The sequence below is a fragment of the Erithacus rubecula genome, assembly GCF_903797595.1.
Source record: "Erithacus rubecula genome assembly, chromosome: 3".
Taxonomy (NCBI): Eukaryota; Metazoa; Chordata; class Aves; order Passeriformes; family Muscicapidae; genus Erithacus; species Erithacus rubecula.
In genome coordinates, this window is record NC_136689.1 from 119,648,496 (window position 1) to 119,672,968 (window position 24,473).

General features: G+C 38.8%; 1 protein-coding gene across 1 annotated transcript in view; it reads left to right on the plus strand.

Annotated features, from left to right (window-relative positions):
- Positions 1-705: 705 nt before the first annotated feature.
- Positions 706-24,473, plus strand: part of ZC2HC1A (zinc finger C2HC-type containing 1A) — a 34,994-nt gene continuing 11,226 nt past the window's right edge. The window contains exons 1-7 of the mRNA XM_079302455.1: positions 706-920; positions 12,278-12,351; positions 13,070-13,186; positions 13,396-13,531; positions 16,505-16,653; positions 17,523-17,622; positions 18,321-18,429. Of these exons, the coding sequence (XP_079158581.1) occupies positions 905-920; positions 12,278-12,351; positions 13,070-13,186; positions 13,396-13,531; positions 16,505-16,653; positions 17,523-17,622; positions 18,321-18,429 (701 nt within the window). The 5' untranslated portion in view covers positions 706-904. The remainder of the gene's footprint in view (positions 921-12,277; positions 12,352-13,069; positions 13,187-13,395; positions 13,532-16,504; positions 16,654-17,522; positions 17,623-18,320; positions 18,430-24,473) is intronic.

Consider the following 24,473-nt stretch of genomic DNA (forward strand, 5'->3'; position numbering starts at 1 on the left):
ACAAAAATAACAGCGGGGGGGGGATAGGGTGGGAGAATCCATTGTCTTTCAGGACATGAACCTGCAAACATTTTTTTTTTTTTTTTTTTTCGTTTTTCCTGTGGTTGTTTTAGTTTTCCCACAAGCAAGGGGACACGCTATAAGGCCACACATCAGCACCCGTCCGTTCAGCTACTGGGCGCTGAGGGTGCAGGGTCCCGGCACCATCCCAGCTGCTGCCGGAACCCATCCAGAGATGCTGGATGCTCTGTCCACTGCACGGTCATTTCTCCTTATGTGCTTCGGTCTTCATCTCCAGTGGAGTCTCCCTCTCTGGAAATATTCAAAATCCACCTGGACTCGCTCCTGTCACCTGCTCTAGGGGATCCTTCCTGCCTTGGCAGCGGTTTGGACTGGATGGTCCCCAGAGATCGCTTCCAACCCTCACAATTCTGTGATCCCGCGTTTCATGTACAAGCGCTGCTCTTGGAAGGAGACTCTGATCACAGCACAACCTCCATGTATGGGCTTCAGGACCCGCCAGATCGCACCTGGGGCAGAACACGCTTGGATTTTGCAGGGAGATGCCCAGCCCAGGTGCCTGCGGGGTGTCACCGCCCGGGCCCGGCGAGGCGGAGCGCGGTGCGGTGACGGCCGCGGGGGCGGGAGCGGGAGCCGGGGCGGGGGACAGGGCAGAGGCGGGGGCCGGGGCGGGGGCCGGGGCGGGGGCCGGTGCAGGGGCCGCTGACGGGCGGAGCGCGGGCCGGGGCAGAGGCCGCTCGCCGCTCGCCGCCCGCCCGGGGCTGTGGCCGCCCCGCCCGGCCAATGGGAGCGGCGCTTGTTGGCGGGCCGGGAGGTGGCGGCGTTGCCACGGCAGCGGCGGTCGGAAACCGAGCCCAGCCCGAGCCGGCGGTCGGGGCGCGCCATGGAGGGGCTGGAAGGTGAGCGGCGGCGCCGGGGCCGGGGAAGCCGGCGGGAGCCCGGGCGAGGCGGGTCCTTTGTGTCGCGGCTGGGGCGCGCTCGGGCGGTGGGAGCGGGGCCCGGACACCGCCTTCCCCTGGCGGAGCCCCGCGGCCGGGAGTGCCGGGGGCGGCGGGGCTGAGGCAGCGGAGCCCGCGGCCCGGGCGGCGGCACCGGGCTCCCCTCGCTTTGTGCCGGGCGCTGCTCGGCCCCGCCGCCCCTCCCTGCGGCTCCAGCCCGCTGGCCGGGCCCCTGCGGGCGGGGTGCGCCGCGGCGTGCGGCCTCTCGCCAGCAGCCCTTTCATTTTTGCTAACAGATGGCTAAGGTGGGTGTTCAGATCCGCTTATCGTGCTAGGGAAATGTTCAGTGCTGTGAAGAAAACTAGGTATGAATTTGCTGACAGGGTATTTTCAACTTTATCCTGTGCCGGTTGAACTGATGAAAACGTTCTTGCTCTCCGATATGATAGCATCGTTATCATCGATTATGTTATCCGTCATAACATAGATGCCAGCTTGGAATTCGTGAAGTTACAGCTTGCAATCTGAGCATTTTTGTAGGCCTGTCATTATTGCGTTTTGCAGCTGCTTTAACCATACTACTTTAAAAAATACAGACCTGTTCTGAGAAACTCTAGAACACAGTCATTAAGTCTTCCATGCTCTACTTCTCTAGAGGTAACTGAGTGCTGAAACTGGAGTAAGCACAAACTAGCCTTTGTTCTTTATCCCTTCTACAACAGCTGGAGAACTCAAGTAATTTTCAATGTTCTGTTTCTAGTAGATTTTACAGTGATCAGACCCTGTTCTTGAGCCTGGTGACTTCATCAAGACTAAATTTGGACACAACTTGGCATTAAAATCCCAAGAGAATTCTTTGATGCACTCAGCATTCTTTGCTATTAATGCCTTTGATATTTGAAGGATGGTGTCCAGTGTTTATCAAATAATGCCTTATCAGGCATTCCAGCTCTCAGGGCAATGGTATGTTACCTCTCCAGAGGGGAAGAGCTTGCCTTCATTTTGAATAAGCTGTGCATTTGACTGCATTTGAGACTGCACGTCATCTGCAGCATCTATCAATTTATTTGGCTGTTGGCTTATTTACCAAGGACATCTGTGCTTGGTGTGTTGTATAAACTCTAGCACCTTAATTTCAGGGAGTAGGAGAAAAGTACATATGCAGATAACAACAGAGTACTGAAAAAAACTTGTGATTTTCTTCGTAAAATTTGTCCAGTTTCTGACTTTGTTGGAAATTGTTTATATTTTGTTTGTATTTCAGAAGGTATTGGGAGTGGAGGGGACTGCTGAATCATAGGTGAAATCTCGTGTTCTACTGAATATTTTCATGAAAGTACTTTCAAAAGCTAGAGCATTTTTTCCATCATGTGGAATGATACTTCTGAATGCTCAAGATAAATTTCAGAATAGCACAGGGAATAAGTAACGTCTAAAACTCCAGTTTCCCTTGCCTTGTGAACACTCATATCTCCAGCACCCTTGAATGCAGAAGTTTTTAAAACTGAAGAACAATTTGCTGCATTTTTATGGGTCATTTTGTGCCATGCTTTTCTTTTTTTATTTTTTTTTTTTAAGCTGCCACAAAATGAAATACTTCCCTTTCTGCTTCAAAAGATTTGAAGCAAGTGGGTTTGCTTTTTTTACAGTTTTTCAGTTTAGGTTGTCTCTCTTCATGCATATTAGTTTAGGCTTAGATTAAGGTTTTGTAGGATGGTTGCCCTACGACAGAAAAAAATGTAGGCAAAGCCAATAATATTAATAATAATAAATTATTTCATTGGGTATTATGCTTTTATTCAGTCATTGCTCTATTGGCAATTCAGAAGAGCATTGCTGGTTGCCATCTTTGATTAAATTTATGTTTGGATGTGCAATTGCACAGTCATACCCATCTGACTTAGAAGTATGGGCAGTTCTGAAATGTGGCTCAGCCTGCTGCCTCATTGTATTAATGCTCAGTAAAATCATTTCCCAGAGCTGGCTGGTGCAGTAGGTGCTTGGCAGCTGTGTGTGCGAGGGTCGTGGGTATGGGCAAGGGCAGGACTTTATCTGTTGACAGCAAACTCTTGGCATGTCTGTGACAGTGGAAGTCCCCCTCAGGCTCAGAATGCTTGTCCTGGACTTGCCAGCCTCAGAAGCTGCTGCTTTTGCTTTGCTGAAAATCAGCATTATAGATGAAAAAATCTATTTTACTTCAGTTTATATAAGCATGCTATTAATAAGGAAGAACTCTGCCCAGTTTTTAATGATCTTTTCCAAAAAGTTGAGAGATGAATGTGTAATAGTTGGCATGTGGAACTGCATTAATGACATTTAAAAACCTAAATAATATTTTCAGTGTCGCAACTGCGTTTTCTTACTATGTGCAAGTTTAAATGTTCTGTGAAATGGCAAAGGAGGTTTCTATGTCACTTAAAAGTTTCTTCTAAAATTTACTAATGTTGCTCCTTCAAGGCTGTTGCTCTTTTATTTTTACCAGTATTGTTATATTACTACATTGTGTCAAATTTGTACCTTTAAAGTTTTGTAAAAGTAATGAGTGCATACTTGTGCACTTAGAGGTGACAAATCTGATAGTAAGTGTAAAGTTGCTAGCTCAGCATTTGTGACTTTGCAGCTTGTGTGCTGTTTAGCTCTTTTTCAATTTTCATTTAATTTACTGATGAAAACAGAGCAATAGACTGGCTCTGTCTGACAATGTAGTGATCCCTAAGGCAAGCTTAAAAATCCATTCATGAGTAGTTCTCCATGTGCTGAATCTCGGGACTGTTTTTGATGGATAAACATGTTCTTGTTGCTTTCACTGCTGGATGTCAAGAAAAAAGCTGTCACACTGGCATGTTTGTTGTGCTCTGTTTTGCCTGAGCAAGATGGAGCCAAGCACTGAATTCCTGACTTCATTTAAGCCAGAGCAGCCCAATGGTGGTGTTTGACCGGCTTCTCTCCAGCCTGTTGTTTTTTCTGGGAGGATGCCGACAACAGCTGCTTGATCCAACTGAATGCTGCCTCCCACACTTGTTCACAGCCCATCCCAGCCTGAGGAAAAAGGGCAGAGGGGCAGCTGTGTCCAAGGGCAAAAGTCCAGCTCTCTGTGCTGGTGATGGCAGCACTGGCCCAGCCCCACGCTCGAGCAGCCAGGGAAGGCTGGTTCTGGTTGGAAGGGATGGGTGGCTGCTGGCTCAGGAAATTGCCTGCAGAGTCAAACCCAGAGCTTTGCCTTGCAGATCTGTAGGGTCTGGGCTCTGAGCAGTGTGGGTGTGTCCTCGAGGTCTCTGTACAGCATCTTCTGCCGAGAGCTGGGGTCTGTGCTGGTGTAGTGTTTGTCCCTGGACCCTTTCCTGGCGTGGGGAATGTCTGAGATGCCCTGCTCCACCTCTAACAGCACAAGATCTCTCCTTTGGGTTTATGTTTGTAATGTGATGCTTGGGAACAAGTGCTTATTCTTATTTTGACAGAATTTCAGAATCCTACTTTTTTCCTCTAGTAGTGATTTGGTTATAGAACAAAAATGATATTAATGTGAGTGTTCTTTTCCTTTTAGAGTTGATCTTTGTCTTGCCTCATTGGATCCATTCAGCAGCTTCCTTACTTTGGCAGCCATTTTCTTTAGCTTCTTTTGACTTCAGCTTTTATTTTTTTTAATAGGTGTATCTTTTGTCCAACAGAAGAAAGATTTCATTTTATTGTACACTGTTCTTAAGTCAACTACTTGGAAACTATTAAAGATTGAAATGTAAAACTAATATTAATGTATATAATTTTTAATAAATTGTCTCTGGTAGCCGTTAAAACACAATGATAAATGTCTTTGCTCTGAACTGATGCTTCACTGGGCATACTTGCACCTCTGTTAAGTGATCTGAATTTAACATTTAAGACTCTATAATTGGTCAATGTATTTACATTATTACAATGTATTTTAAGCCATCTTTTTTTTTTTTTTTTTTTTTTTTAAATTAATGGCTATTTTATTTATGGAAAAATGGTGAAAGCTGAGTTTAGGCTGATATGATATGGGGAAGTGCACTACCAGAATATGCTTCACCTTTAAAGGAGAGGAAGTAGACAGGAATGTGTGTAGACAGGAATTTGAATGTTTCAGATTAGTTTCTTCAGTTTCTTCTAATAGATTTTATACCCTTTTCTCTAGTCTTTTTAGATTTATTGCATTTTTAACTTAAATTGCAGAAGCTAGATTAATCTACTAATTGACTTCACTTGTTGAATGTAGAGGAAAGATGAACATGTTTTACCTGCACACAACACGGTGTAGTTGTCATCAAAAGCAGGTGTTGCATTTCAGTGAAACCTGATCTCAGGAACATGGTAAGTACTTGACTGGAACAGCTGAGGAGTGGGCTTACTTTCTGAAGAAATCCTGAGGGAGGGGCAAACTAGGAATCAATACATTATAAATTAAGTTCATTATCAAGTTTTTTTAACACATTATTTTTTTGCCAATTAAGATTGTGATAAGCAAGCAGACTTAGGTAAGGATTGTTCTGTCCAATTAGACTTGTGTTGCAGAGTGCATAAGCCCAGGTTTGGGCTTTGGGGATACTATTATAAAACAGTCTTGGTTTAAGGCTGATGTGAGAAGGGAAGGCTTTGCCTGACTGCCCTCACAACCATCATGGTGCCTGTAGCCTAATAAAGGAGAACAGTGTACGTGTGATGCCAAAGCAGAGCTGTGTAACCTTTACATCATTTTGCAGGTCACATGGTTTCTAGTGCTTCTTGTTGATCTTAAAGCTTGTTAATAGAAGGCCAGATGATGGATCTGGAATTCAGATCAATCAAATAGTGCTGCTTGTTTGCCTTTGGTTTAGTTGCATTTCCATAAGCTTTGCAGGGGAAAGTTTCATAGATTTTTCTGGATGACCGTCATGACTGAGTGACTCTCTAGGATGCCTGTACATTAACACTCAGTAGGGGAGCAAATAGGAGGAATTGGAGGTCTGCACTCTGTTGCAGGGCTAGGATCTAGTTGGGATAATGTGTGGGTGGTAGGACAGCTCACAGGACTGCAGTGCTGTGGTGGATGAGTACAGGCTCTTCAGGAAGAACCAGCTGCACGGCAAGGGGGGAAGTTGCCCTTCATGTGGGAGAGCAGTGAGAATGCAACGGAGCTTTGCTGTAGAACCACCTGAGGGTGTATGAATCAGGGTTAGCAGGCAGACCAGTATGGGAAAAGCTCATAATGGTTCTATGTATTCATATGCCTTGGTCCTCATGAGAGGCTAACATCTGAAGAGACTTTAATCTGCTGGAGGGAGAAATCAGCAAGGTGAAATCAGCTAGGAGGCTTCTGGTATGCACTGATGACAAATTCCTGATCCAGGTGATCAAGGAGACGACAAGGGGAGGCAGTCCTGCAGTACTTCACATGGACAGATGTTAGATGTAAAGGCTAGGGGCAGCCTTTCCACCAGTGACTGTAGCATGGTTGAATTCAGGATCCTGAGAGGAAGGAGCTGAGTAAATGGCAGAACCCCAGCCCCAGAGTTCAGGAGAGCAGGCTATCTGACTTAAGGGATCTGCTTGCAAAAGTCCCATCACATATAGCCATAGAGAGAGCTGGTTATTTTTAAGGCTGTGTAATGCGACTGGCACATTTTCACATTAAAAGTTATGCCTCCTATGAGGAAGGAAGCAAAGAAGGACAGACAGACAGTAGTAAAGGGGAGTACACCATATTGTGTGCTGCTTTTACAATCACTCTTGACTGCATGGAATTCATTTCTCAGTCACCAAAAAACCTATATAGAATCCTCCTCCAGGCTGTCGCTTTGGGGCAATGGGTCTCGCCTTGATGTGTTATTTTCAAGGAATCCAAATGAAATTCTCCACCATCAGACTCATTCAAGTTCAGTGCAATAACAGGGTTTTTAACAAATATAATGCATTTTTATTGTCAGACTGAAAAGCTGGTATACAAACGTACAGAGGTACTATGAGTGTCTTTTCAGCTTGATGGAATGGATGCTACAATGCTTTGTGTTATCTTTTGGAAGCAGAAGTGACAGGTTTACACAAGATTGTCAATACAGGAGAATTCGCTAGGCTTTCCTATAAAATTGGAAATAGATAAAAATAGATTAATCTGCTGTTTGTTAGACAGTTGTGAAAACTTAGCTGATTAAAAATTCCAAAGTATGTGAATGGTTGAATACTAAGAGGCAGAGCTTACTATGATTTCCTCTTCCTTTGTCTCTTTCCTGCAAGCTGCAGAATAGCACAGGTGAGAAGTGTTGTGCTAGGTGGGATAAAATGTGCACGTCATCATTTTTCAAGTAGACTTGACTGAAGTATGGCAAGTATGGCCTGTTGAGAATTACAGTCAGTGTATTCACCTTACTTGCATTTTCATTTCAGAATTCCTTTTGGCAAAATAGTGCAAATTTGCAAAACTTCAATCGTTATTGGAATACTTTTTTCCTACTTTGGTACATTCATATTTTCATAGTGTTATTTAATTATCTTCAAAACTGCTTTTAAAAATTAGTGCTCTAAATTAGAAAGTTAATGTTCTAAAGAAATGTTCAAAGGCTCTGCAGTCTGGTCTAGTTGAAGGTGTTCCTACCCACAGGAGGGCAGGTTGGAACCTGCCTGATGATCTTCAAGGTCCCCTTCCAACCCAAACCATTCTATGATTCTGTGAAATGTCCCCTACCTGTGTTGCTGCATTGGTATAATTTTTAGGTGGCTCTTGTAGTATTGGCTGTTGGCTAGGGTATGGTTAGTTAGTGTGTTGGGTAGTTAGTTAATTAGTGTATAGTGTCAAAAAAGGTAATCCGGTTATTATTGATTATTGGATATATGTTAGGACTGGGTAGTCCTAACAGAACCAGATGCTGTGGCTTTAATGATACAGATTCTAACTAATGTGGGGAACAAACAGCATTTTTATATTGTTCCATAAATATGTGGAACTCTTAAGTGACAAATGCCTTGCTTTTGGAGATGACAATGAAGTTATGCTAAAAGCAATAAATACAGTTTTGTGGAAGAATTTGGCTAGTGCTCTTCAAGTCTTAACTTTCAACACTTGCAGATTACTTGCTGGCTTCAAATAGGTACCTAAGGCAGGGAATTGTACCAGGTGTTTCTGCATGTTTAAATTCAGAGAGGCTTGATGATTCTGATTATCGCAGTTGTCTGGCCTAAACAGTTTAGTACTATATATAGTACTATAGTTTAGTCACTGCTGTAGATAAATAAAAGGTTTTGAAGTCAGTCAGATTTTACAACATGATGAAATACTGTTACAACATGCAGTCTTGTTTCTGCAATTTGTATCTAAATGCACCCGCATAATTGGGCATAGAGAGCCCTCCAAAAGAGAAAAGTCAAACAAGACTTCAGTTATTCAGCAGTACTGGAGGCTTCTGCTCCTTCTAGGTGTAAAAGTTTATTTACACAACTGCTTTATCTGTAAACATGACAGCAAGAATAAATCCTATGGCTGTGACTCTGTCAGATCAAGCTTATCTGTATTGATGGGTTCACACATTGTACTGAGAAAGATGAACAGAGAACTGGCAGTATTCCCTTTCTGCTGTAAATCAGTTGTGGTATCTAAACATGAGGGGAAAGAAAGAAAGAAGTTGTTTCCTTGAAATCTAGGTTTCAAGGAAGTCTAAACTTATGTATAATATTGAAAGCACCATGATACGTCTGGAGCCTGTACAGCTGTACTGTATTTAGTGGTCCACCCAGACTCTACAGCTAACTCTTAACTTTGACATCAGGAAATGTAGGCAACTAGTCTCTAACCATACTCAGAAGGAATGTGTGCAATAACTTGAGCAGATACAGACCCAGTGATTTGTAAGTAGCAAGAGGAGGAGGAGCCCTGAAGGGGGCCATTTACAGATATGAATGATGAGATTATTGTAGTACTGCTAATAAGCTTCCAGTCTGGTTAAGTCAGATACCCAGCATCATACTAGGTTGTGCATTGTGTTTTTAATCTGAGACTTGGTCTCAGGGAGGCAGTAGAATAAAGGATATAAATCTCTGTATCATAGTTTTGGCATCACTTGTACCAAAATACCACTTCTGTGGTATTCACATAACAATTTTGATCGTATTTATCTTTTCTCCAGATGTGTTTTGATTAGACAAGCTGTAATAATTATTTCATTCCAATTTAACTATATTCATTCATGTTTAATACAAACATCTAAACTGCTGGTGATTAGTGATATTAAAGTTGGTAAAAAGGAAAAGAAGTGTAGCTGCTGGATCTTGGGTTTTCTGTGGCTATATACCAAAAATGATTTTAAAAAGAAATCATGCATTGTGCTAAATTTACAGACTGAAGAAAATTGCCATAACACTATTTTACTACCAATTTCTATTCTCAGACCATTTTGTCAAGTATATCCTCATTCTGTTTCCTGATTTGAGTGTTCCTTTTTTTTTTTTTAACCTCCTCCCCACAGTGCATCCCAAATTAAAAACCATTTTTGTTAACCTTTTTTACAGGAAAATATTGCAATAGATATCACACATGAATGTCTTATTAAAAAATAAACACAACAAAGCCAAAATGAACTCAGTTGCAGCTTTCATGATTTTATTTCTGTGTCTTATGTTACCAGATTTCATGTGGATAACATTGCTAACCCTTCTGTAAGGGAAAACTCCTGAACTCCTAGAAAGAATTGTTACAGTTTTGTGGTTTTGGTTTGTTTGATTTTGGTTTTTTGTTTTCTTTTTTAACTTCAAAAGTAAGGAACATCACAGAGGAATTAAGAAGCTGAAAGGGCAAGTGTGCAAATATAAAGGTCACTTGGCTTCCCATTTGCAACAAAACTTCAGGAACTTTCATTTTTTTTTAAATAACTTCCTTATGTGCTTTGGGTCAGTGATTTCAGTCACCCAGGAGCTGTTGGCAGTAGAAATAGCTCTAGGCAGATGTGATTCCCTGCCAGCACCAGGGGAGGGTGGGAATTCTGTAAGGAAGTGCAGCTCTGTAACTGTAGCTGCACTAAGTGAAAATTGGCATTCCTTGTGCTTTGGTACGACCTATGTAAATACTGCTCATTCAGGTGAGCAGCTGTTGAGTCTGCTTCTTTTAATGTGGAATTTAAACATCAGCTCAAATTCTAGAGTTCAGGCAACACAGAAGAAAACTGTGGGACATGTGGCTTCTTTTACTATGGCAGGTATTTGAAAGAATTCTCAGCCAAATTCCTCATCATATATTGTATACCTTATTCCAAGATCATTAATTCTGATTTATTTCAGCTAATTTATTGGAGACACAAACAGTGTCGCTTCATGTTTTTGGGAAATGCCTCTCTCACTTGTTCCTGCAAAGCTGAGGGTTATATCAGAATGACATCATAAAAAGAAGTTGAACTCTTTTGCAGAAGTGATTTTGCAGAGATGTAGGTTATCATTGTTAAGAGTGCTGGGGACTCTGAAGAATGAAGTCATGAAGTAATCAAACAAATCTGTGCATGTCTTGTATTTTTGAGTGGAGTAATTGAGAAAGGGTTACAACCATTGCTGCTTACCCTTCAGATCAGTGCTGAGGGCAGGTTCCCAGCCATGTCATCTTTATGCCAGTGTTCATGTGCTCAGGCTTGTGGACTTAATAAAACAGTCTGATGGAAAATTTTTTGGTCATGATTTTTAAAAAAAGTTTGAAAAAAATTAAAAACAATTAAAAAACAAATTCCTAGTTAATATTTGTAGCATACAAGTATAATTCAAATGCAAGAATGGAAGAAAACCAAGATTCATGTGAATGTTTTGCATTTTTCCTACTTCTCCTATGTGTATTCATCTAAATGCACAGATATTTAGATGTCACAAAAGGAAGTTTGAATATGACTTTTATTTGTAAAATTTGGTTGCTGTCAGTGCAGTCCTGCTGTGCTGTGGTAAGGACAGGCTTATTCATATATACTTAGAAAAGGTATATAAATTAATTAAAGGTATGAACTCAGTGTTTTAAACTGCATTTTTTTGTGGGATTTATTAGTCTTAAAATGCACTGTGTTCCATAGTATGTTCATACAACTCATACATTGTATGCAGTTACATACTGGGGGTGAATTTGCTTTAAGTAATTGAAAAAATCAGAAATAGGCAATAACTGCTTTTATTGATAATTGATAATAGAGATCTTGCTCAGTTTTAATCTCTACCTTTGGGAAAAAAATGTTTTCAGTGGGAACCATGGCTCCCTGAATCTATGTTTGTTCACTGTGAAGTATTTAAATAAATTATTCATTTTTTTAGGTCTGGTCATACACAATTAGCAAGTGCATATGTTTAGACAGAAAAAACAATTTTCCATTGGGAGACTGGAAACAAAAGCTGATCAAATCATTGACCATCACTATGTTGATAACTTTGTTAGTTTAAGGTGCTGCTTCGCCTAAAATACAATTCAGTTTGAAGTGGTTTTATTTTAATGTGGTGTAAATAGAGGCATTGTATTGTCTACAACAGTCAAGATTGAGTACAGAGAAAGCTACTAGTAAGTCTCAAACATAATCCAAATTTACTGCCTCTTACTTGATGTATATGTGATATAAAAATATCCATGTATTCCTCTGGTATAGCACTAGATATAATTAGATGCCTTTTATTGGGAAACCCTGGAGTTCTTCATCTCTGCCATGACTCTGTTGCATAATGCATGCTATATAAATACATTTGCTTGCATAGGCCTTGATACTTCAGCTTGTTGGTCTTTTGTCTGGTTCTGTGGATCTGCTCTATTGCACATATGCTATTTACATTTTTGTTACCAATGCTTGAATAGCAATATTAGAAATAGTTCTGTAAACCATAAGTAATAATCTGAATACAATATATTCAAGGCTGTTTTCTTTACAAGAGAAAGTGGAGTAGTTTAACTTTGTAGAGCAAAATAAATTATGGAATTTGTCTTTTGTGTATTTGGTACTAAATTTGATCTCTTCCAAAGACACAGAAATACTCACTAAATAGCTTTATTTTTGGGGTATATTTCAGCTGTCATTGAGACTTATAGGGGTTTTTTATTTGCATATTCATATGCATCCTTTTAAGGGAGTGGAGTTATGTATTGTAAATAAACAGCATTGCTGGTGCCATGTTGCTGGGCCTGTCAGCTTCCAAAAGTACCTAGGGACTTGGGTATATTTTTTGCCTTTCTCATCTGCTTAGTCTCTGCACAAGTCAAAGGATGTATACTTTTACAGTAATAACTGTTATTATGGCTAAATGTACATGAGGTTAGCATTTTGGAAATAATGCTTTGCCAGTAATTTAATCAAATTTTCTTAAAGAAGTGTTTTGATTTTTTTAAGGTGAGGTTACAGTGCAAACTGGAGATCTGTTGCCATGTAAGATTTGTGGAAGAACTTTCTTTCCAGCAGCTCTGGTAAGTGGTGTGAGCACAGCTGACTTTTAGATTTGATGAGTTGGTATGAAATTTAAGCAGTGCTCACTGTAGCTAAATAAAATATATCTAAGTGCTTTGTTTTGGTAGGGGTTTTGGTGTTGGCGTTTTTTGCTCCCTGAGTAATTACTGATTCCAGTTGTCTTAGGTTTGATACTCCTTAGAAGGGGTTTAATTTTATTTATTATCCCATCATTTTCGAAATACATGCCTGTAAAAGCATCTTTTCTAGGGTTACAGAATTGACCCTTCTTCAGTTTTAGGTATCAGCTAGTAAGTGAAGTGTTTTATTAGCCATCTCCAAAACTCTCTTCTCCATTGTTAATAGAAATTGGTCTGTCCTTAAATGTGAATATGAATTTCAGACACCTTTGATTTATTTTGCCACTCAATGCAGAAGTTGCCTACCTATTACCAATTTTTTATGTTCAAGGAACAAATATAGATACCTTCTACATTTCTTCTTCGTTGTCACCAGTGTTTTTGTAAGTCTGTACACATACCTGTGAATTCCTGTAGTTCTGTTTTAAAGGTAGTGCTGGCACTACCTTTAGATGTTTGAGTGAATACAGTCTGAGCTTATTCATCAAGAGCTTTTTTTGCTAGTTTTTATATCAAGAAAGAGAGAAATAATGTGTTAATAAGTTCTGTTTACAAAATTAAGTTCTGTATTCTAATTTTATTTTGCTTCTGCTTATAGAAAAAGCATGGACCCATTTGCCAAAAAACTTCTTCCAAGAAAAGGAAGACATTTGATTCCAGCCGACAGAGAGCAGAAGGAACTGACATTCCCACAGTAAAACCCCTTAAGCCACGGGTATAATTTATTATAATTTACTCAGAATATGAACATTTTAGGCATAAATATGCATTTTTGTGAGACTTACTTATGCTGGCAGTTTGTGTTAATTAGATCAACTAAGATTTGGGAGAAATCTGACTATGTTGTTATGTACTAAAATAGGGTGCATACTTAGCTTCAAGTAAAAACTTCAAATATTCAAAGCTTTCTTTTTTGCCTCTTAGCCAGAACCACCCAAAAAACCTTCTAACTGGAGACGAAAGCATGAGGAATTCATAGCAACTATACGAGCAGCCAAAGGACTTAATCTTAAAGATGGTGGAAAACTCCCTCCACCACCTCCACCATCATATGACCCTGGTATGTTAAACAGTCAAGTTCCTTTAGAGAATTTTTCTTTTAGTTAATGTGTAGAAATTTGAATTGAAAAGGATTTGTTGGAATATGGCATTCACTAGTTCTTGAAGATGTCTTGTTATCCCTGTGCAGATGCTGTCTGGGTTGTGACTTAAGGTCTGGCTGGCTCACATCCTGTGGAACTTTCAAAGCCTGTAACTTTTAATGTGTGTTTTTAATGTGTGGAAAGATAGCTGAGGCCAATTTGCTGCTTGCTACTGTCCTGTAAATCATAGGCTGGACAAATTGTTTCAATACCTTGTTTGTGCTCACAGTAGTGGAACTGCTCAGAAATAGCAGACTGCCTTTTTGATTAGCTGACACCCACAACATATTTACGTTGTGGGAATGCACTTTTGTGTTCTTCAAATGTAATCTCTCCCATTTCTTGCTGAATTTACTTTTAGTTTCATGTATGCTATGCAGTGTATGCCTTGATGCTTCATGTTGTGGGGGTTCTTGTGTTTTGTGTATGTGAGATGTGTGGAGTTCATGTCAGCAAGGGCATGACAGTCTTTGGATACCTTCAAACTGAGACTAGGTAAGGTGCTCAATCAGTCTGATGTGAATAGAAGGAAACACACTTTTCATTTAACTTCTGGTATATGATAATAGTGTGAAGAATATATCTCTTCCTCTTGTCCTAAGAACTAAACCATTTGATTAGCTGAATGACTATTTTCAGAAAGATTGGGAAAAAAGCATGTGTTTCCTTCTGCCTGTCTGTGGTCTAGTGAGGATGTGAAGTGTTCCCTACCTTGGTTCTTGACAGGAGATGTGTTAGTCCAGTGTTAGGATTGTAATTATGTATTCACTCTCAGAGGCTGTATTATTCAGCATTCTGTACTCACAATCTTGAAAAGCCATCTTAAAGCCAATAGCAGATGCTGTGGATAAGAATCATAAGGCTTGATCATGGAAAGAATAATTAATAATCTGTATGGTATATCTATAATCCATCCAGTTATAGTGGTTTGAGTCTCCTGGCTTCATCCTGCTGCAGCAATGCACAAAATGATCAGTGTATATTATTCTTACAAATAGAACAGGAGCAGCTACTGTTGCTCCTTTCCCACTTCTCACGTAGGAGTGGGAAGATTGTGAACATACCACGAGTGTATCCATCCTCTTCTACTCAGCTCTGTCTTGAGCATACAAGTCTTTTAACTTTTAATGGAAAGAACATTCATATTCATATTTCCTACGTAACTGCTCTGAGCTGGCAATTAACCAGTATTGCTGCTTCTTCCATCTCCTCTTCCACCTTTTCTGAGGAAGTGCAGAATAGCCTCAGGTTAAGAGGGACCTTAAGGCACCCTGAGCATGACTGCATATGTGTACTGCCTCTTGTTTTTGTTTTATAAACGTTACATTGAATCCTAGAAGTTCTTCTGGACAGTATGAGCAGTACTTTCAGATAGCCAAATGTCTGACTTGTATGTGTTTTACAAAAGGGTGAAGATACAATTCCTGATTCTTAAGAGTATACATTCATCCTCTCTAGTCTGACACATCTGTGGCTTTGAAAGTTTTCTGTGGGAACTGAGCTCTGCACCAGCCAGAAATGGCATATTATCTAAGAGTTTTCGCAGCTGCTTTATTTTTTTTTTATTTTTTACTTTATTTGGAATAATTTTGGTTTGACTACATAGCTATTACAATTCTGCTTCTGATTATTTTCTCTTAAGATGTAGTTGATGTTTGAGTGTTCTAACAGTAGCAGAGCATATATAAAATAAATAAATAAATAATTGTTGTTACCCTGTGAGATTCCCATGCTGTCAGTTCTCTGTGTTCTTCTTCTGTCCTTATCTCACTCTTCTTGGGTCACAGTTCTTGGTTTTGTGGCCATTACATCATTTAACTTACTCAAAAATGTTTATAAATATTTAAAGGGACAAGTATTTAAACCAGATTGCATTTGGACTACTAACATGTAATCCAAAACTTATTTTGCATTTTATAATATCTAATTGTAATATTGGAGGCAGTGACTGTTGAATTTAGTCTCATTTTCTTCAATAGATATCTAAAATGACCTAGAAATACACTAATTTAACCTGCTTTGCTGATGTCAAGCGTTTTTTGAGTTGATGCTTGCATGGTTTTGAATGCTGTGATCTGGGTCATACAGCATTAATATCTCTGGACACCCAGTTATCTGAAACTGCAATCCAAACATATCATTTTCCAAGGGCACTGTATTTTAAGGTGTGTATTTCCAGCATAGAGATGATGTCTCTATTAATATTTTAAGCATTTATGTAGCCCTTTCTGTTTATTTTTTTTTACCCAGTAAGAGTAATATTTCCCATATGTAATACTGTTTGCAATGTGACTAAATTAATCTTGCAGCAGTAATATGGCCACCAGTTATTTTCTTTTGCATGTCTTTAGAGAAGGCTCCCAATTTTGACTGATATTCTTCTGATCATTTTTATTTCTTAAATTTCACTTCTTTTTTTTTTTTTTAACGATGATCACTTCCAGTATTGCAGTTAGTATTTATCAGTTCTCTCAAAATTTCCAGAGAAAATAGATTTGTTGTCTTTTGCTACTTGTGGGGGAAAGGCTTTAATGTATTCCCATATCTTGAACAAACTGAACTGTTGGTGATTTTTTTAGAAATTGATTGTTTGTTTGTTTGCTTCTTCTCCACTTACTTCCAGCTGATCTCTCTGCCACGTCCTTGTACTTCTTTGGCTACTTTCTCTGCAGAAGAACATCTCTTAAAGTCTTTCTGATTTTTCTTCTGATTATTTCTAATCCTCAGCTACTCTTATTCATCAAATGAGAATGTACTTTTACCTAGCAATCTGTATTTCATTTTCAGATTCAAGAACCCTTAATTTCCTCTGGAGAAAAGGCCAGTCTTTAAAAGACTAAAACATGCATTTTTAAAACAGATTAATAATATTAGATTTTTATGTTTTTAAGATTACATTCAGTGTCCATACTGTCAGAGAAGATTTAATGAAAATGCAGCTGACAGGCACATCAATTTCTGTAAGGAGCAAGCTGCACGTATTACTAATAAGGGGAAATTGGCAGCTGATACCAAAGGGAAGCTTCCTACTCGAACACAGGTGAGCTGTAGCACTTTTCTTGATTTGTAACTTTCATTCAGCATCAAATCAAGCTTGTTAGATAGTGTGTTGCTTTTAAAAAGAATTAACTTTTATTCTGTAATTTTATTATTTGCACTGACTGAAATATTGACACTAAGCATGGACGAGGCTTTTGCTTTCTTAAACTGCAAAGATCCATACGTCAGATGGCTGTAGTTGCAAAGCCAAAACTAGTCATAAATGTAATTGAGCAATCTGCAAATGACAGGTAAAAATAGCAGATGGAAGTAGAGATGCAGTTTTTGTAAAGGAGGTTGAATTTCTTGTGCTACTTTCTAAATGCACTTAAAGACTTGCTTAAGGAGCAAACAATGGTACCTGACTACAGGACAACTGACAGTAGTATTGTGGCTAATTAGAGGCTTTAGAGGGATTCAGGTGTATTACACAGCATTTTGAATCAGTGCTGGGGTGGTCCAGACCACACAGGTGAAAGTAAGATTTGGATTAGAAAGACAAAAATAATAGTACCTTTGAATAATCTCTTTTAAATTAATTGATAATGAGATGATACTTTTATTCTTAACTTTAGTTTTATTCCAGCTATGGAAAAAGTTGATAAAAGCTGTAGAAAAGGAAAAAAAAAATGCAGAAAGACATGCAATTGAACAACAAAGCCACTAAGTTAGAGAATGTTTCCTGCTAGTATAATCTGTAAGTTATTAGAAAACTGACTATCAGAAACCATTTGCATGTTCCCATACCAGAAACAGGTTACCTAGTAGGAAATCATCATGTTCTCCCACAGTACCTGAAAGAGCTACCTCTTGTGTTATATAGATAGCTTGATTTAATTGCTTAAATTTCTAGGTTGTATTTTGTTACAGTACAAACCTGCTCCAGTTAAGAAGATGCCTTCTGTAGGATCAACACCATCGCCATCATCACGCTTACCACAGCCAAGTGGTGTTAGCAAAGCTGTTGCAGGTATGAAATGAATGTTATTAATTGTTCCATGCCCTTTTAAATAGTAGTTCTCAAACTATGCAGTAAAAATTGATTTTTTTTTTTTTTTTTTTTTTTTTTATTATTTGTAAAATCTCACTGAAAATAAATTTGGAAGGGGCATTGATTGCCATCTATCTAAACAGACTCTTGAGCACTTAGGATTCTGGTTTATATATCAGGTCAGGTTTTTTTGTCTGAATTGAATATGAAAAATCATTTGGTGTAGTGATGCATGATTGCATTGAATACTGATCTCGCACCTGAAATTTATCTAATGCTTAATTCTGTAACTAATTTGTCTGCTGAAAATTTTCTGGTGAAAATACATAGTCAAGGTATATTTATTGTAATTATGCAAATTATGGTCTCATTTGGGTTTCAGATATACCAGATATCAAACATGTTCTGTTTGTACATTGACCTTCCCTTTTTTTCTGAGCAAAGTAATTGAGATATAGTATGTTTTCTTAGAATAACATACTATATCTAGATTACATATTTTGTATACATTTTTAAAACATATTTTCTTTTTCTTTATCTTGATACTGGCTCTTATCTCTGTATTTCTAAAACTCTTGTTTTGAATTTTGCAGTTAATTTTTTAAAATAAATTGTATCATTTCAGCAGCAAAATCTTACCTTTTCTTATATTTCCATGCTTGCTTTTCAACTACAAGGTGCCTCTTCAAGTAAAGCACCGTCTTCTTCTGGATCCAGTGGGAACAAAATTCAGACATTATCACCAGCTCATAAAAACTCGCTGGGAATGGGGAGCCCACAAGCAGGGTGAGTTCCATCTAATGTTGTCAATGTTTTGCTTTATTTAATATTTATGTTGTTCTAGTTCTAGAAGTCTCTGTGGTTTGTTTCACTTTTTATTTTTTTCCTATGAGCTTCGGAAGTACAGTGATTTGCATTTATGCTTTATCTGTAAATACAGCAATGGTTTAAGGAACATTGGAGAAGACAAAGGTTTTATCAAAGGTTGATTTAACAACAAAGGAGGTCAAGAGATAAAAATAAATTATATTAAAAACTGCAGAATAGGCAGAAGTGGTTGGAGTAATGAATTCTTTCTTGGTAAAAGTGAAGGGTCTTAAAAAAGCAGAAAAATGTAGGCATAATTTCCTACACTTCATGGAAATAGAAGAGAGAGGCTTCTGCCTTAGATTACAAGGCAATTGTGACAGGATTTCACTCAGCAGAAAAGGAGGGAGGTTTTCTCTCCTCCCTTTCCTGTCTTAAGAGGCATCAATGAATGAGCACAAATAAGACAAAACCAGTGCACTTACAACAGCAAGGAATGCTACATGAAGATTATTAGAGTTCAGTGGAAGTGCTGGTGTGATCACATCTGTGACTCATGCTTTGGAGGGGTTGTGGAGACATTTCACAGAATCTCATAGAGAAATCTGTGGAAGGGATTGAAGTTGTACAATTCTACAGAAGTTTGAGGAGCACAAAGGAGCACTGAGAACACAAGACAATATAGGAAGTGATTGCAATTATAACATTGGTGATTGAAAAACATTTATTCCTATAAAAATTAGTTTCCTATTGGTGAAGACTGTATAATATGAAAAAACCCAATGTCTTAAGTTCATGAGGCCCAAAAAGGACATTTTGAAAACTCATGGGGTTGGATAGCAGTTGCACAGAAATAGGGATTTTTAGTTTATCACTCTTAAATTTTCAGGTTATGCATGAATTGCAACTTTGTCATGCTTCCCTCCTAATGCCATGTAGCATCACGATTCAATTCTGTCCCTCCTTGCTCTATCTGCTCATGATAACTGTTTCATACACAGATCACATCCAGAGTCCATGAGGCTGACAGATTTTTTTGTTTCCCCACTCTCCTGGTGTCTCACCAGTCTTTGGTAAGCCTCACTACCATTTGTAGGCATCTATACTGTGACTGTCAAAAAATCCCAGTCCCTCATTCACTGATTTTTTTTTATTTCTCAATTTTTAGAAGAAATTAACATCTACTGATGAGTTGCAAACAAACAGGTCTGCAAACCACAGTAAAAAAAAGTCAGCTGAGATAATTTCAAAGCATGTTTCTGAGTCCAGTAGTGTAACCCAGCTGTCTGGGAAAGGTTTTTTCCTGTTGAAAGTTCCTAATTGAACTCTGTATTTGTTTGTGAGGATACAGCAATTTTCCTTGGCAACAAGGAAGTTCTATTTAATTTTACCAGTCAGTTGCCATTGCAATAAGCATATGAAATTTGGTAGAAAATAAACCCCCTTGTGTTCCAGCTATTCCTCAGAGATCAGAGGGGCTGGGTGCAGCTTGGTTTAATTTCTGATTTTAACCAATTAGGCAGTATGGCTGGTTATGTTCAATGAGAACTTTTGCAGTTTCAGATTCACAAATAATGCAGTTTATTGAAGCAGCAGATTGTTGACTCGTGTTAGATTGCTAGTGATAAATGCAGTAGATCTACAGTGCTATGTATAACTGTTCCCAGCTATACTCTTGATGCAGCCAGAGGTGCAAATCTTATTAAAGAGTCATCCCTGCTGTGGGGAGGAGAGAGAGGAACAAGCCCATTTTCTATGAAGTAGGGTCGTTCTCATACTCTAAAAATGGAGAATTTCAAATACCAATTTTAGACTTTTTGGAAAAGTGGAGGTATGACTATAGTCAGATATAATTGATTACCAGTTGCTGTAATCCTAGTTGGTGGAGAAGCAGCTTTTTTCTTATTTTCTTACTGGTGGGTGCATTTTTCAATATATTAATTATCTTTGGATACCTTTAGCTGAATTGGTTGCAACAAAGGCACACAGATCCCTAATAATGTAATATCATCATCCACCCAGGTGAGGGAGCAGTGAAGGCCACCTGACATTACTCCTGTCAGCACGTTACAACCTCACCTCATTATCTTCCCAGAGGAACAGATTTGTAACAGAGGCTGGTTGTGCATGGGTAAGAGGAAATGGGGCTGGTACCAAGGTCTGAGTGCACTCCTGTGCTTCACTGAGACGCCACTGGGCTGTGAGACCCCTGCCCCACCCAGGCATTATTCAGTTGTTAAGCCTTGCTCCAGCCTGGTGCACATAAGCAAGTGGCTTAGGTGCGTTTTTGCTGAAACAGCTTCATGAGTTCTTCACAAACTCACAGCATCTCTGTGTCTTGACATAAGTCTGGCTATTTTCCACGGTTGCTTACTGGACTTTGTATTCAGTAGTATTCCATTTCTCATCTGTTGCTTGTTGAAAGAACTGTGACATGATGTAGCCAAATAGCAGTTGAGGGGGGTGTTTGCCCAGGTTCTCTCTGTTTATGCATTCTTCTAAGCACAACTAGATGGCTTCTAGTTAGCACAGCTCTCAGATAATGATCTCTGCTGAAAGGCAGTAAATGTCAGCTTGGCTTATAACCTCAAATGCCTACACAGTTTCCAGTTTTTAAGAGTATGGGTGTGATGAGTGTGTTTCTGCCTGCAGTCCTTCTCATTGCTCTAAAAAACTTGTTCTCTTCTGTTTTCCAGCTAGCCCTTATGGTATTTACTGCTGATACTAACCAATCTTCCATAGGTGGTTGTTAAATGTTTCTCCTTCCTAAGTGTTGTATCTGTGACCTGGCATTTCTATTTTTAGTTTAATTGCATTGACTTCGGGTGACAAATTTGTCTGAAGTTATACTGAAGCAACAAGGTGTAGGAGCCAGTTGCATAATGGAAAAGTTAGGTTCCTCAGATTGGTCACTGGTGACAATTCTGGCCTTAATCACCTCAACTTCTGCCTTAGTATTAGGGCATGGGAGGAAAATAAGAGTGGGTTCTGTTGAAATATCTGCAAAATGATACCAGAGCAGGGACTGAGACACGAAGAGTCTATGTTCTACATGAGAGTGAAAATAATGCTGTGGTGTCAGGTTTTAATCTTAAAATTTATGCTGTAGATAAATGCAGCTGTAATTACTTTCTAAAACAGAAGAACTTTTGAACATTGCCCTTCAGTAGAATTGAACAATATTTATTTCTTTTACTACACTTAAAATTTAACCAGTAGAATGACAAGCCTCAGTGTGAGATCTGGGATTGTGTTATACTGAAGTCAGACAGAGTTTATGCTGGAAGATAAGATGTTATGCTCTTCTGAGTTGTTAGTGAAACAAATTGCTGAGCAGTGTTGTGTGGAGGTAGTTTTAAGGGCAATCTTTTAAATGGAATGTTGAGCAATCACTTTTTCTTTTCTTCTTGACAAATATTAAAGAGCCTACACACATTATTTTGACCAGGTTAAATTCCAAGTTTTGCTGTAAGGAACAAGTTCCTGCTGTTTGCAGTAAGGGAATCTGTAACTTCAATGTGTAACCTTCCATCATTGCCTAGGTTGTTGTGATTGTAGATTTTGCAGGGATGTAAGAGCCGAGAGGCTCGGTAGTGGCATTGTGCAGTGCAGTATCAAGGGTGGATCCTGTGTTCGGAGCGGTGGGGCTCGAGCGCGCTGCCGCCCGCGCCCGGCAGGTGGCGCTGGCGCAGCGCGGCGCGGCCCCGGGGCGGTCCCGGGGGGAAGGAGCTGGGAATCGCCTCCTCCAAAGCCCGTGTGTGCTCCGAGTGGGCACCCGTGGAGCCCTCCTTCATGAGCTCACTTGCTGAAAGTCATTGCTACTGTGCGCGGTCCTTTTCTTTAAAATGAAATTCCCCTGTTCTGCTCCCCGTAAAGGGCTGCTGAGAGAGCACAGCACAGTATCATCAACATAAGCTACGTTAGTGCCAGTGAGGCTTACTCTGTACCTGCAGACCAGGATGTGTCAGCTGAGTCCTGCTCTGAGATTGCTTTTTCTGCCTGGACAGAGTAAGGACACAGACAGTCCTTCCAGTATGAGTGAAAGTGTTGCATAAGGGCATCATTTCTGGGTCATACACAGCAAGTCAGAAGCAGCATGTGCCTATTGTAGTCAGCAGGAAAATCTTCATTTATTTGGGTGAAAATAGAGGGGTTTTTTTTCTTTTTGATATTGAAGAACTGAGAAAAGGAAAAATAATTCTATATGAGTTGTCACTAGGGTTATAATTTGATATCAGGTTATCAACCAAAGTTTGATACGTATTTTTTAACAGCATACATGTTAGCAGTGTCTTAGATTTCTTGAGGTGTATGGCAATTACAGTAAACTGTCAGAAGTTCAGCAGCTGTTCAGGAGAAAAAATTGAGTAGGTTCTTCCTAACCTAAGGGTAAGCAAATAGTAACTCCACACCAACATAAAAACAGTTTTGTCCAGCAGAACCTGACACCACTGTTTGTGGCCTGACAAGGTTTTGAGTGTACAGATTAATTGTCTGTACATGTTTTATTTGTGAACAGTTATGTTTGTTTGCTTTTTTTCATGGGACTTGGAAATTATATTTTTAATATGGAAAATTAACCTTAGAAATTAATTTTTAATTTATATTTTATTTTGGGGATGAAAAATGCACTTTAATCTTTCCCTCCTGGAAATTATGTCTGCTAGTCACACATCCACTGCTGTCTTACAGCTGAAATACAATATGAACAGCACATCAAATCATTAAATTTTCAATTCCACTTACATATTTCCCATAAAGTATATGCAACCTTTAAAAACACTTATCTTTTTAAAACAGTTTGTTCCTTTTCTGAAGACTGTAACTTACAGGGCTTTATTTAATGAAGTCTGGATATGTAAGTAGCTGTCTTCAAGATCTTTGCATTTCAAAATATTCTCATGATCATGGGGTTTTTTTCCATTAGAATGTGGAAAAAAAGTGTCAGCTTTGGGTTTTTTGTTTTGGTAAGGTGTGAAAGAATACTGTAGTGGTCTATTTTAACAGTGTTATGAGGGTTTCTAGAGTATTTCTTTGGTGTTCTACTCTATATGTACCTGGAATTCACAGATTACACTGAAAATTTGTTAAAGTTTAAAAATAACTAAGAAAATGATGTTAGGTTGGAGTATGTGTCAAAGTGTCAAAGATCTCAGTCTTGCTTCTCAGTTTCTTGGGAGTATGTAAAGAATATTTTGTATTGGGTATTTGTATTGTATTCTATTGGGTCAAACAGGAGTTAATTAGTTTGAACTAGATCTTTGGGAGGCTATTTGTAGGTTTTACTTTATGATGATAAAATGATAAAAATGCAGAACTTGAAGATCAGATTTTTTAATCTAAGTTGTGATTTCAGAAAAGCTACAGTTTTCCTTATGAAGATGTGAGAGAGGGATTTTTTTGTTAATTATTTTGTTCTTGCCTTTTTAAAAATTCTTTTTAAAATTTTGTTTTTGATTTATTATTTTTGGTTTGGAAATGCTACTCATAATACTAAAAACATAAAGTATTAAAGTATTGACTGTGTATTTAGTACTGTCTGTTGTAAATGGGGTTTTTGTTGTTAAAAGAAAGCTGGGTTTCTTTCAGGCTGTCCTCTATTTTGCCTTTACAAATTAAAATTAAAAAAAGAAAAAGGAAAATTTTTTTTTCTTGACAGTTCTAGAGTTGTACATATATATCTATTATTTTCTAATGTTTAAACTTACTCTAACTTGTAATTATGAGCCCCCTTTTCTAGACATGTTGTATGACATCATGAAAGCTGTTCTTAAAAGAGACCAAATGTGAATACATTGTGCAGAGTGTGAGGATAACTGACATTAGTGTTTTGTTTGAAAAAGAATTTAAAAATGTATTGGAAACCTATTCCAGTGTCTATGAAATCCATTCCTCATCAAAGCAAGAAGAAACCCTTTTGTTTGCTGGATAATTAAAGTCTGACTTGTACTTTTTTTTTTTAAATTAATGGGGTTTCTTTGGTAATGTAATTACTGAATTGTGAGTATATTTAATTTCTTTTT